This window comes from Gossypium raimondii, chromosome 12, assembly GCF_025698545.1.
Source record: "Gossypium raimondii isolate GPD5lz chromosome 12, ASM2569854v1, whole genome shotgun sequence".
NCBI classification, from domain to species: domain Eukaryota; kingdom Viridiplantae; phylum Streptophyta; class Magnoliopsida; order Malvales; family Malvaceae; genus Gossypium; species Gossypium raimondii.
In genome coordinates this window covers 15525543-15541029 of record NC_068576.1, presented here as the reverse complement: position 1 = coordinate 15541029, position 15487 = coordinate 15525543, and the positions used below count along the sequence as shown (strand labels likewise).

General features: G+C 31.3%; 1 protein-coding gene across 1 annotated transcript in view; it reads left to right on the top strand.

Moving 5' to 3' along the window:
• LOC105762010 (cytochrome P450 81E8-like) overlaps positions 1-15487 on the top strand; it is a 57610-nt gene that overhangs the window by 21843 nt on the left and 20280 nt on the right. Inside the window, exon 2 of the mRNA XM_012579934.2 lies at positions 12876-13444. Within this exon, the coding sequence (XP_012435388.2) occupies positions 12876-13444 (569 nt within the window). The remainder of the gene's footprint in view (positions 1-12875; positions 13445-15487) is intronic.

Genomic DNA, 15487 nt, shown 5'->3' with positions numbered 1-15487 from the left:
AAATTTGTCTATTATTTTTCCTCCTCCTCCTCCTCCTCTCCATTCGTCATCCTTTATATATATAAATATATATATATATGTATATATATATATATATTAGAATATTTATCTTTTGTATGACATGCTTATATGTAACATTAATTATAATTCCACTATTTACTTATGTGTTCATATCAAAGTTGTCCACTTGTGTCATAGTCACTAAAGCGTTTATATCTTGAGCTAAAGAATTTTAAATAAAGATATTCTTGAGTTTTTTGAAACTAGACTCAAATACCTTTTATCATAAAAATTTCATAATTTCTAGTTTAGCTAATCAGTACAGTAAATTCTTCAAATTTGCCCTAAATCTGCTTGACAGCTTCGACCTTTCTTTACTAAAAATTAACTATCTCTTAGTACGAGGTTATTATGATGTTTTGTTTATTTCTATTGAAAATATACTCTATAATAATTTTTAAATATAAATATTAGCCCTAATAATTTTTGTACAATTTTTTTATGATTTTCCAAAGTTAGAACAAGGAAACCCGAATCCACTCCAACCTTGTTTCACAAAAACTAATATATCTCAAAATATTAAATTTTGTTTCTTTCAATGTTTATTACATAAAAACTAGACTCAATAAGGTTTAATTTCATGTTTAATTCAACCTCTAACTAAATTTATATGAATTTTGGTGAATTTTCAAAGTTAAGTCACAAATTCTTTCCAAACTGCTTTTAATAAAAATATTTTCCTTTCCATGGTTCTTTGCATTATCTTTCATTCAATCACATTTAATGACCATAATTTTGATTACTATACAAGTTAATCACTTAATTTTATTTGTAGATTACATATTCATTTCTTAATCTTAATACTTTTGACAAAACAAATCGCATTCTCTCTTACAAATTGAGTGTTTTACGTCTTTATTCTTCATCAAATACTTTCTATTTCTAGTATTTAGATTAAATACATGTTTCATAAATCTCACTTACAACATATTTAACAACATATTTAACTTAATATATTGAAATACAAGGTTAGTATGAAACTTACCTCCTTTATCAAGAATTTCTTCCTTTCTTCTTCATTTTCATTCCTTCCTCATCTTCACCACTTTCATCTACTAGTTTCTTACTTCTAAATTGATGAACATATTTTCTAGAATCTTTACTTCATCTTTTCTCTTTAATTTCTAAGGAAATTTTCAAATTTTTTTGGTAAAAAGGTGGGTTTTCATGCCAAAGGACTAAACTGTAAAGAAAATAAAACTTCCTTTCTTCACCCTCTCACTCACGTTGGAAGGATTATCCATTTTTCTTCATCTTTCCTTTCTTTTTCTACTACCATTTTCTAAATAAAATAATAATAAATATCTAAGTAATATATTAATAAAACAAATTTGAACTAATTAATTAATTAAAAATATCACCAAAATATCATCGACATCATCATTACCTTCCAAAATTTCCCTCTTGCTAATTGGCCATTTTTCCCTTTATGATCTTTCAAAATTTCATCCTTAAATCTTCACCTAATTTGGTAAAATTGTGATTTAGTCCCTCATAGTTCTTCACTTATTCAATATGGTCCATGCATGCCAATTCCATATCATATTAAATTTGGTTACTTTCACTTTTGATCATTTAATTTTCTCAATTTTTAAACTTCGATCCCTTAATTTTTGAATATTTACATTTGAATGAAAAAATTTCACATATTTATGATTTAGTCCATACTTTAAATCAATATACTAAAACCTATTTCTTAATTATTTTTTGAATACTCCTCAATCTTCTCTTTTATCATCTTTATTCTAACAACCTAAAATAGGGCATGAGAGTTTTAAGGGTAATTTAGGAATTTTAGCCTTAGAGTGTTTAGAATTTTGTGACATGGTATATCGATAATGTTTTTGAATATAGTGTTTAGAAAATTAAATCAATTTTTAAAATGATTTTTAAATACCTTTAATTTTGAAAATAGGACTAGATTTTAAAATTTTAAAATAGGACTAGATTTTTGAAAATAGGACTAGAGTCAAAACTTAGAGTTTTTAACAGGAGATTAGACTAGATTTTAAAATTCACCCTATATCTATCCCCACCTAGTTTTATTTTCACATTAGTTTTTCTTCTCCCTCATTCTCATGCCATCTATTGTTTTCCCTTTCTCTCCCATTCTATTTTTCATTTCCAAAGTATAATGTTTTGATTCCTTTCAACATCCAAGCCTTAAACCTCCATAAAATTCCAAGAAGAACACCCAAAACACCATAGATTTCTGTATTGTTAAACTTTTTGGGATTTTTGGGTTTTCAATCAAACGCTTAGATTTTTTTCTACTAAGGTAATGAATCATTTTATTATTAGTTTTTAATGTTATCTAGTCTTTAAAACTGAGTTTTAGTTATTGAATCACATGTTTTAAATAAAAGTCGAAAATTGGGTCGTTAATGGTGAATTTTAGGATTTTGGATAAAAACGTGGTTTTAAATTATTTTTCAATCTGTTTAACATGATTAGAGGGTTTCTAAACTTACTTTAAAGTTTCATTAAGGATTTTTAAGGATTTAATAAATTTTCATGAAAATTGCATGTCAAAAATTTTAATACCATGAATTGGGTAGTTATGTGTAGTTTAAAGGTTGGGAATCTGTCATAGGTGAATAATTAGATGAACGGAATCAATTTTAGACAAAAAGATTAAGTATAGACTGAGACATTCGAATTTTAAATTTTCCATGTCGAAGGTTTCAGTGAAAAGAGAACCTAGCTTAGGCTTGTGTTTTTGGCTTGTTTGATATGAGTCTTTGGCTGAATGTTGGTTGTGTTGTTGTGTGATTTACTTTGTTGAAACATTGGAATTGATAGGACCTTTTACAACTAGAGATAAAAGTAAGGAAAAGTTAGTTTAAGCTTTTAGCTTTTCAACGAAAATGTATTGGTAAGTGTTTGGAATAATTGCCTATGGACAAGATTCAATGCGTTATTTAGGAATTTAGTTGTAGCCTAACTCCCTACTCTAAATTCCGAGTGTAAGCTTTCTCGTACTAATGTTTATCTTGTGAAATATGTGCTTGTGTTATTATAAAAATGTGAATTGAGATGAGATGCAATTACATGTGACATGTGTTGAAGATTACTGTTGTGAAAGTGTAGGCATGCCAAACATGCCAAGTGACAGTGATAATTATCTGCTTATAATGTAAATATTCAGCAATAGTAAATAGAAACCGGTAAGTAATATGTGTGTTTAAATACATATATTTTAGCCTTGTGCTTCTTGAAACTATTGGATATAGTTGGCATGCCATAGGATTGTGAGTACTCATTTTATGTTATATAATTCAGGCATTGAGACCCTAGGACATGTTGGAGAGATAAGGGAATGTGAGCTAAGCTCCATTCAACGGGGACATGTTTGGTGTGTTGGAGAGTGTTAGCTTTATGCTTTACTTTTGGGACATGTTTGACTCTATGAGTCTATGTGGTGTGTTGGAGATTCGTGTATTCAATGAGTGGTGATAGTGCCTACTTTTAAGTTTCATACTCAATTGCCAATTTATTTATAAACATGTTTTTGAGTATTGTGATTTATGCTTGAATGTTATGTGATTATATGAGTATTATGATATATGCTTGAATGTCATGTGATTATATGAGTATTGTGATATATGCTTAAATGTTATGTGATTATACCTAAGTTTGTGAGATTCGTTTGTATTACGTTGATTATTACTATGACCGTTTTGATGTTTATTTGATGATGATATGATAGCATGATGAATTGGTACAAGTTGGAATGATTTATGTGCTTAAAAATATGGTATTTTTCTGGTCTGAAGCAGAGGTATAGATATTTGTGTTGTAAAAATGATACCTCTGTGATTTTGAAATGTGCAGGAAGTCAGAATCGTAAATTGGTATCGATACCCTATCATGAGTACCAATACTTGGGGTAATTTTATCGACACTTATTCAATTGTACCGATATTTTCTTGTGTCTTGGTTTTAAATGAGAAACAAAATGCTGATTTGGTACCAATTTTCCATACGGTATCAATGTCGTGCAAGGAAAATATTGACACCCATGTTCTAGTATTGATACTTGCGTAGTCAGTTTTGAGATTTTACTAAATGGACCTTATGTATGTTTAATTACTATTATAAGACTATTTAATGTATGTTTAGCATGTAATGATGATAACTAAAGAGCAAGATTGACTTAAAACCTCTACGAATACTAAAAGGGAAGATGTGTCATTTAGAATGAGCTTTTACTTGTTGTGTATGACATGAGATGGTGGTATGGCATCCTGATAGTCGGGCTTTGTGACCAGGCCGGGTATGGGATGCTACATTTATATCTTTTTCTCATTTTACCGAAAAATCAATTATACATTATTCAATTTATTACTACTTTTATTATATATCAATTTTAGGGGTGTTACATATTTGATCAGGGGTTTACATGTTATTAATATCTCGTATTTGTTTCAAATTCTTAAGTTAAACATAGCGTAGGTTTAGCCTAGATGGGCACCCTCGATATGATGTTAGCTTGTGTAAGCATTACATTCCCATGTATCTAAGTCCGCTTTACCAAAGTTCTATCTAGCGGTGTTCAATTATTTGAAAATGGAAAATTTAACCATTGAATGGAAAATGAAATGGTATTTGACAATGTTAATGTATGAATGACTACATGACTTTGATTAGGGTTTGAATTATCTAATGCATTTGATTGATGTTATTATATGTATAGATATGTCACAATGTGTCAAAGGATAGTTAGAATGATTGTTAAATGGGTTAGTTATTATGCCTAAATGATCAAGGTATATTCTAGTTTCCGTTTGAACTTACTAAGCATTTTAAATGCTTACCTAGTTTGTTTTCCCTTTTCCTTGTAGATTGTCGCCTTGCGGAACACCTTAAGTCAGATTGTATCGAAGTTCACACTATCCCCAAATTCGATAGCTATTTGGTCTTTTTGAGTCAAGGACTGTGGCATGTATATAAGGTGTCTCGTGGTACATCTTAGTATGTAAATGTGTTTGGTCCTAGGGACTTGACTTAACCATTTCATAAGGTATCTTTGGTTGGTGTTTTGGTTCATATATGGAGATGAATATATATATCTATTGCATGCTTAAGTTTGAGATGATTTATAACTTTATGAATGACATATAAAATGGTATTAAATGATTTAGAAATGGTAGCTTTTTTATTGGTGAAATGGAAATGTATTTGAACATTAACAACTTGAAACATGTTGTAAAATGTGGCCTAATTTTTATGGTTGATGGTTAAACTTAAGGCTTATATGCCATAGATGTGTATAAGGTGTACTAGTATAGGTAAATGAAGTGAAATAGTAAGTCTCATTATGGTATGGCATAGATAAGTTTTGGTGTTTGGATAACTTGGTTTATATGTATTTTATGACATTGAATTGTTAAGTATAATTGATGAATAGGTGTGGAATGTTTTATATGAAGTTGAAATTGTATGTTTGAACTAATTTAGTATGTTTTTGGTATGTTTTGATTCAAATGAAATTGATATTTTGTATATATGTTGAATGGTTGTTGTTGGAAACTTGTAATAGGTACCAAATGGTTCATTTTTACAAAAAAAACAGGGTCCTTGTCTTGACGAACATCTTTCCACATCGTAATGTTGGTTGGCAGTATGTGACATTGGGGCATTGAGTGGCTTTAGGTCATGACGTGACAAAATTTTTTTACAATTTCACGACATCAGCCCTAAACTTTTAAAAACTTTGCAATTTGGTCCTATTTCGAGTTTGGGTTGACAAAAGAGCTTTTGTAAGCTCGATTAAGACCCATAATTGATTGTGTAACATGACTTGGATGTGATTGAAACTTAATTACATGTGTAGATGATTACTTACCGCGTATTTGACTATCATTGCTCTAGCAACGAATGTGACATCCTGTAGCTCGGACCCAGTGATCGGGTAAGGCAAATGATGTTACTCAAGGTGAAACTCTGAATTGGTGCAACAATTAAAGATCAAATGATAAAGGCCTTTGAAAACATGGAATCGAAATTTCTCAATCCAAACAAGGGATATTCACTTCTCAACAAAACTATACCAAGCAAGTGCTAAAAAAATTCCACATAAAGAATTGCAAAGTCATTAACACCCCATTGGCTCAAAATGAAAAGCTCAACAAAGATGATAGCTCTGCCATGGTTAATGAAACCAATTATAGAAGGCTAATTGGTTTCTTATTATATCTGACAATAATTAGACCAAAAATAGTGTTTGTTGTCAATCTTCTTTCCAGATTTATGCATTGTCCTAAAGAAACTCATCTTAGAACAAGAAAGAGAGTGCTGAGATACATTAAAGGGACAATTAATTTTGGTTTTTTATTTCAAAAGTCAAGTGAAGTGAAATTGTTGGGCTATATAGATAGTCACTAGTTGGATCTTGTGATGATATGAACAACACTTTAGGTTACTTATTTACGCTTGGTTCGGGTTCATTTTCATGGAACTAAAAGAAGCAAGAAAATTGTTGCACAATCAACTTCAGAAGCAAAATATGTTGTAGTTATAGCCACTGTAAATCAAGAACTTCGACTTAGGAAATTGTTTGCAGATTTGGGCCTAACTCAAAATGAAGAAATTGAGATCAGGTGTGACAATCAATCAGTAGTGGCAAAGGACAAAAATCAAGTTTTCCATGGAAGAATGTAATAGCCCTCACCCAACCCTATCACCAGATCCGAGTTATAGGATGCTACAGTCGTTTTCAAATCAAATACTGTCAAATTCACATTAAAATAGTTATTTTAAAACATTAATCACTCAAACAGCAACATTACAAACATTGGATATCATAAACAATTATTTTCGGGTCTTAGAAAAGCCTAAGTATGGTCTAAAGTAAGCTCGAGATCAAACAATGATCAAATTGCAACACTTTCAAAATCTTCAGGTCGACATCACAAAGTGAGAGAGTGCCCCGTCGCAACATAACATACTGACTTGGCTCATTGTAACAAAGGCATTCCTCATCATGCTGTTGCCTAAAATCTAGATCTTGTCGTGTCGACCATCCCATGGCGTCACGACCTAGATTCTATTTTTGGCACAAAATAGGCCTTTTGGTACCTATTTCTAACCTGCTAAACCATTTAGACATTTGGTGCACATTTGCACACTTGTACCTGCACAAAACCAACTAAAATAGATACCTAAACATTCATTTAACCATTTTGAAAATCAATCAATCCAAGATGCCTCAATTTGATACCATTTCATACCAATTCAACTTATACAACTCAACCTATTCAAACATATACTTAACCATTCTATACCATCATTAAACCATACCATTTCACACTCAAACATGCCATTTAAATACTATTCATATGGTCTCAACACATAAACAAATCATGCATAGATACATATATATGAACATTTGTAACACCTAGCTTTAACGGGTTTTGAGTCTGGTAGGTAAACCAAAAGGACTCTAAGTGGCGCAATCCTATTCGCCCAATAGATGCTCTTAGCGTACACCTCGGGTGCATAGTTAATGTTAGAGTACTAAGTAAGGATTGTTAAATAGAAGTAGAGATTCAAAGAAGAAAGTATTTGGTAAGAGTATTGAGGGCTTTTGGTTTATAGGTATCGCCAAAGAAATAGTACACCAAGTTACTTAGTCACTATGCTAGTTAAGTTCTAACGAAATAGTCAGGAATGCACGAAAGAATGAATTAAATATATATATATATATAAAATATGGATTCTTGAAAATGTTTCTTTACAGCTGCAAACTATTTATAGGGCAAGTTAAACAGGATTGTGACACGTTTGTGGTCCTACTGAGAGAAATGGGTTCTATAAAAATATCCTGATCTAGGGTAGGAAGAAAAGAGGATTTTCTCCTTCTTTCTTCCATTAAAAAATATTAGGATTGATTTGCCTTGGATCTAAGTATAGATCTTCCTTGTTGAGTTGTAACTAAAGATTAGAGTTCAAGAAGAAGATTGTTTCACACCCTGGGTAAGTATTATGGTTTTGCATGTTACTTGTGAAAAGATAAAACTGTTATGAGTGTGAAAATGACAAAATGATAAAGTAATGCTTTTCATTGGGAAATATCTGGGTCTGAAAAGATGATAAGGATAAAACTGTTATGGTATTCCTTGTCTTATAAGCAGTGGTGTTTGCAGTTCCTTGTTAGATCTGGAGCTCAAGTTGTTGCTTATGGATGTTAGGTGAGTCATTGAGCTGGCTCATGTATGTGTGTTGTTTTTGTTAGATATTTCTATGTAAATTGAACGAAATGTGCAACTGACATTAGGAAAGTATAGTATGAACTTTGGATGGGTATATGCATAGTTTATATGAAATCTAACAAGTGTAAGTAAGTGGTAAAAATCTTGAAGTTGAAACGTGATTGTATGAACAAATCTGGAATGCGTGAGATGATATGTATGTTGGTTGATGTCAATGCATGAAGAGTCAGTCAATCGAGTTTGAGTCTGTCTCCATGGAGTCGTCAAAAGGGGCCCATCGGGACCTTAAACACGATCTCTAAAAGGAAAAGTCCATGGCCATGGCACCGCATTGTATAAAACCATAGTTGGGCTATGACATCATGTAGAAAGAAATTAAAGAAGGGTTATTACCCAATAGGGTTCTCTGCATGTCCTAGGACAATGATGAGAAAACCTTACATAATTGAGTATAGGCAAATCCACATCGTAAACACGTCACAAAAGGAAAGCCTTTGTGGCAAGATCCGTAAGGAATGCCTTCATGGTGCACCCTTAAGGACTGCATTCATAGAGAACTCTAAAATAAATGATGTTCTTGATGAACTCTGAAGAAATTGAATTCTTGACGAACTCTGAGTGAAAGCCTTCGTGGCAAAATACAGAAAGAATTGCCTTTGTGGCATATTATGAAGGAACAGTCTCTGTGGCAAGTCTTACGAGGAAAAGTCTGATGGTGCATTCAAGATGGGCTATTATTGTGGCATGCTCTAGAAGAACTCTTAGGATGAGCTATGAAGGTTGCTCTTGCAGCGAATTTTATGCTAAGTAATCGACACGTTCTAAACTTCTCCCAAACGTAAATAATGAAATCAATAAGTACGAAACATGTCTATGGATTATATAGTAAGGAACTTCATATGACTAAGGTTCATAAAGATATTGGGAGCTAAATCGATGTAGCGATGTAATGGGAATGTATTCTGATTAAGGACGTAAAAATATGTGTGCTCGGAGGGGAGTACCTGTCATATATGTATGGGTATCCTCTTGAAAAACGATGAAGTGTGGCTTAGAGATTGAAGAACGTAAGTAAGGTGCCAAAGTCATTGGAGAAAATGAAATAATCTCAGAGTAAAGCATGGCAACGGACTTGTGTATAAGAATGAAGAGTGAGAAAATATTCGCCAAATACAAACTAAAAGATAAGAGCAATAAGATAGTCTTTGAATCATTAGATGCGATAGCAAATATGATTCAGGTGTTTGGTATTTACCTCACTAAGTTCCTTTGACCTTACTCTTGTGTGTTATGTTTTAGGTGAGCTGTTATGGGCATGCTCCAGGAGGGACAATGCCAGGACTATATGAAAAGAGTGGCGTATTGATATATTATGCATACAAAGTGTTCTGAGCAACGTGTTTAAGGCCTGACAAATTACTATAGATTAGTACCTTAGGATATTGCGCATTAGATCAGGATTTTAATCCAGATATTGTTGTAATCTAATTACCATATATTGTGTTTTTATTTCTTGATTATTACGCTTTTGTAACTTTATTACGAAACTTTTTAATTTAGTAGTCGTAATCGATTGAAAATTATATTAATAGGCTAGGTTTATGTCTGTATTAGTAGGATAACACCCAAGATTCGGATTAGGTTCATCGGATCGGGTTTGGGGCATTACAGCATTAACTTTTCATAATTCAAACATTAGCTAAATTTAAAGCAAACTATCAAACTAAAGTTAACACATATATTAATGCCTATGTACATGCCACAAAATCAGACTTAAAATGACCAAAAGGCTACCGAATCACTAGAAGGATAGTGTGAGCTTCTAAATGATCTGATCAACATGTTTCGAGAGTTGGAAATCCACAAGGAAAAGGAAAAACAACGGGGTAAGCATAGTGAATGCCTAGTAAGTCCATAGGCATTAAACAATAATTTACAACTTAATACAACAAGCTATTCAACTTGACAATTTTGCCTAGCATGGCAACCACATATCAACAAGATAAGTTCATCATATAATCAATCCATGTAGAAATTCAAACAACTAACATTTTAATTTGGTTCATTACCATTCCCATGGAATCAAAATTCAATATCATTTTCATAATTCAATTCACATTTAACCATTTGTAAACCAAACTCATCTCATTCTATTGTCATTTTTCATTTTCAATTAACCATTTAGCCCGATGAACTTTAATGTACAGATTCGAATACATGGGTAACTACACCACACCAAATTGCTCTTCAAAGCAGTAACTACACCACACCAGGGCACCAAAGTGCAAAGCCCATAGGCAAATATATATAATGTATAACAATACGTCCCTCCACCACACTAGGGTCTCCATAAAGATATACAAAACTCGGTGATCCGTAACAAATGCTGGATTCCGATAGAATCAGTAATAAACTTTGTAAAATCACATACTCAGTAACATCACATATATCCCGTACCAATGCACAATTAACCCTACCGGCATGTCAATCATTTCCAATGTAAATACACCCACGATGTCAAAAACTTTGACCGTTGGAAAGGAGAGGAGAAACAAGGAAAAAACTTTGAGAGGAAAACTTAAAAGATGAAAAAACATTATAAGGACAAGATTTGTTTTTCTTGCTTGAACGTCTTAGTCCAACATTTTACACATATTTATAGTACAAAACTTCATCTTAACTATATCCTAAGCACCATTGATTTGTGTCTATGTCATAAGAAAAAATAAAATAATATTTTAAACATTAAAAATAATATTATCTTCAACATTCCTTTTTATTTTAACGAAACATATAGATTTATTTTAATCCTCCAAACTTTCGTTAGTAAGGTTTTAGTCAAAATATCTACAAGTTAGTCTTGTGAGCTACAATGGACCAACTTTACTTCATTTTTTCTTCTTCTCGAATAAATTTATACTTGATTTTTATGTAATTATTTTGTAACAACTCGGTTTTCAATAGTATCGAAATGGTGATTTTGAAACCTCACTTATAATAATATTTATGAGATTAGTATAAAGGCTAATTGAAATTTGGTCCCTAATTTTATTAAATGGATAGTTGATTAAGGTACAAGGACTAAATTATAAAAGTGGTTAAAATCAATCCTGTAAATTTTTAATTAATTTGGCCATTTCTAAATAGACAAACAGTGGTGGATGTTAGTTGGAATCCACCAACTTGGCTAAATATGTTTATAGTTTAATTAATTAAAGGTTAGGTAAGTTAATCATGGTTTGTTATTTACTAATCTAGGTATAAATAATGAAATGAAATGAAAGCAAATCAATTTTCTATTTATCTACTTCTTCCCTGAATTTGAAAAGAAAAATAGGGTTTCAAAAGCTTCAATCTTTCAACCTAAAATTGGTGTGTTTAATTAAGTCATTTTCTTGTAAATTTTATGTTTGTAAGGTTGTGGGAGTTCGATTTAGCTAGCCCATGTACCAATTTGCAAAACTTTTAAAGTTTCAAAAGTTTTCATTGATGAATGCTTAATGAAATTGATATTAAATTGTTAGGTTTTAAGTTTAGAAGTGAAAAAAAAGACTAGTCTATAAGTATAATTGTTAGTTTTTGAACATAGAGACTAAAGTGCATGAATTTCAAAATTGGTATAATATTTATGTAATTTTTATAATAGAGGGTCATAGAATGATGACATTGAGATCAGTTTCAAAATTGAAGCTCAAATTTGAAAGTTATGGCAATTTCGGGTTTAAGGACTAAATTGAATAAAATGCAAAAATTTAGGGGAAATTCAAAAGATGAAATTGAATTGAATCATGCATAATAGGGGATATTATAAAATGATTGATATTGATAAATTTAACTGAATTATTGTATAGATCGATAATTAAACCGAATTGAGGATAATCGGGAAAAAGACAATTTCCAATCAGTCCTTACAATTCAACCTATTTGCTGACTTAATTAGAAAAAGTTCATATGGTATGTTTGTATTTAAATTTTTATTTATTTGAAATATTAATTTGTGAATGATTGGTTGTAATTTGAATTGTTTGCAATTTAGTATAAAAGGTGAGTTATGGACTAAGTTGTAAAAAAGTGATTATATGAACTTTATATGCCCGACAGAACGTAATAAATGATAGGAAATGATTGACATGCCGGTAGGGTTAATTGTGCATTGGTACGGGATATATGTGATGTTACTGAGTATGTGATTATACAAAGTTTATTACTGATTGTATCGGAATCCAGGATTTGTTACGGATCACCGAGTTTTGTATATCTTTATAGAGACCCTAGTGTGGTGGAAGGACGTATTGTTATACATTATATATATTTGCCTATGGGCTTTGCACTTTGGTGCCCTGGTGTGGTGTAGTTACTGCTTTGATGAGCAATTTGGTGTGGTGTAGTTACCCGTGTATTCGAATCTGCACATTAAAGTTCATCGGGCTAAATGGTTAATTGAAAATGAAAAATGACAATAGAATGACATGAGTTTGGTTTACAAATGGTAGTTTGAGCAATGAAAATGGAAGAAATCTTAATCTACTATTTGCTTTCGGCTCTTATACTATGGGTGGCCACCAAGTTAATCACCTCAACTCGCAAAAATCACCCATCAAGTTAACTACACCACTCTTTGTTTTGCTCCCTACGGCGATCATTGGCGCAACCTACGTCGACTCTCCACCATCGATATCTTCTCCTCCACTCGTTTGAACATGTCTTTAGACATTCATAGGGATGAAGTCAGCCACTTGTTGCGCCGATTGTACCAGGTTTTCGCCGATGGGTTCGCCAAGGTAGAGCTGAAATCATTGTTTTCGGAGCTGACGTTTAACATAATCATGAGAATGATGGTTGGGAAGCAGTATTTCGACGACGAAGCTACCCAGAATTCTGACGAAGGGAGGCGGTTCCAGGAGATGATTAAGGAGCTTTTCGAATTGGCAGTGTCTTCATATCCTGGAGATTTCCTGCCAATACTGCAGTTGGTTGATTACAATGGATACATCAAGAGAATTAAAGACCTGGCCAGTATAACAGATGAATTAACGCAAGGAATGATCGATGAACATAGAAGCAACAAAGGCGATTTGAACATCAAAAACACTATGATAACCCATTTGCTATCTATGCAAGAATCTCAGCCGGAATATTGTACTGAGGAAATCATCAAAGGACTCATACAGGTCAGTTGGAATCTTTCTAAGCTTTTTTTTATTTGATTCCTACATGCTTTTTCAGAAATCTCTAGAGAAAAGGATTGATAAGCATCATGCTTTTTTATATTTTAAAATTATCGAGGATTGGACAAATTGGACTTTGGTGGTCGATGACAACATTCCCATTTTTTTATTCATTTCTTTTTTGAGCATATTTTTTAGTTTTGTTCTTCTTCCCAGTTTTGTTTGTTCTTTTACTTTTCTTATTTCTCACTATTGTTTTTTATTTTTTATTTGTTATAAAATGTATTATTATAGGATAGAGTTATAACTTGGGAATAACTTACATTAAGATGATCTTAAATATCAAGGTTTTAATAAAGGCCAACTATTATAAAAAATTAAAATTTTTAGGCACCAAAAAATTTTTGCCACATCATCAAAATTTAAAGACATGAATTATTATACATTCTTCATCCATAGAGAAATTATTTTATGCACCCTTCCCACCATATTATTCATGATCCCCTCCCAATTCTTTAATAATAATTCAACAATTTTTTTCATGTCATTGACACATAATATTGGTAATTTTTTTACCCTGAACCTAAAACTTAAAACCCAAACTCGAGCCCTTAAACTTTGAACTTGAATCCCGAACCCTTAAATCCTCAACCTAAACTTTAAACCTTAAACTTTAAATTCCAAACCCAAACCCTAAATCTCGAGGTTTGAGATTTGGGGTTCAAGGTTTAAGGTTTAAGGTTCAAGGTAAAATAATTACCAAAATTATGTGTTAATGACATAGAAAAAAGTGCACAAAAATTACTATTTTAAAAAAAATTGGTTGAAAAAAATTAAAAAAACATTAACGTATGAAAAAAATGATTAAATTTTGTAAAGAAAGAAAAGATGTTTGTTTATGATTTAAAAATTAATTATTTTAAGTAATTTAATTAAAGTTAAATTAAGTTGGAGAGTATATTAGATATCGACGAGTGTATAATAATACTTTATTATCTCTAAAATTTAATGACATGAAACTATTTTATTGGTGCCTAAAACTATATTTTTAAGATGATCCTAATATAATTTATTCCTTATAACTTATCCCGTAAATTTATTATATATTTAGGTTAATGACTACCATAGCAATTTTTTTTAAGTATTTGGTGTTTGATATTTGTATTTATTATATATTCAAATATGAGTATAAAATGATAAATAAATTTAAAATTATTAAATATGTAATAGCCCGATTTTGGGTCTAGTCGGAATAGTGGTTTCGGGACCACAAATCCGACGATGAAAAAAAAATGTAATGGCCTGAATTTTCAAAGGTGTCGGAATGGTGATTCGAGATCACTAAATTCGACAAATGATTAGAAAATATTGTTAATTTAGTGAGTATAACTTAAATGTGAAGTTAGGAAAAATTTTGAAATAGTGAATACTGCACTAGAAATAATTATTAAAATAATTAGAATCGAAAACGAGGTATTGAGACCTCATAGATTTTAAACCGAGCCATAAATATTTTTATAAATATTTATGGAGTGTTAAAAAGTTGGTATTAAAGTTTCGTCAAGAAATTTTAAAGTTCCGATAATTAATTGAACAAAAAGGACTAAATTGTAACAAATGCAAAATTATAGTAAATGATTAAATAGCTTAAATGATAAAAGGAAGAGGGCTTAAAAGGAAAATAGACCCAAGGTCTATTTGGGCTGGACGTCAAAGGCAGAAAATCAGGAGAATTAAGGGCAAAATTGGAATATTGCAAAATTTACTTAATAAAGTTAGGACCAAAGTGGAATTATCTAGATTTCCCTTCATTTTTTTTGCATTCTCATCACCTAAAACACCATGGAAGGGTTTCTTCAAGCTGGTTCTTCATATTTTTACTGCAAGTAAGTTCAATTCTTGATCATTTCTTGATTTTTTTGTATTTTTATGACTTTTACAACTAGGCCCACTTGTTGAATTCATTAGTTTTTGATTTTATGAAAAAAGTTGAAAGTTGATATGAATATGTGCTGGAAGTATATGATGATTTAGCATGAAATTAGA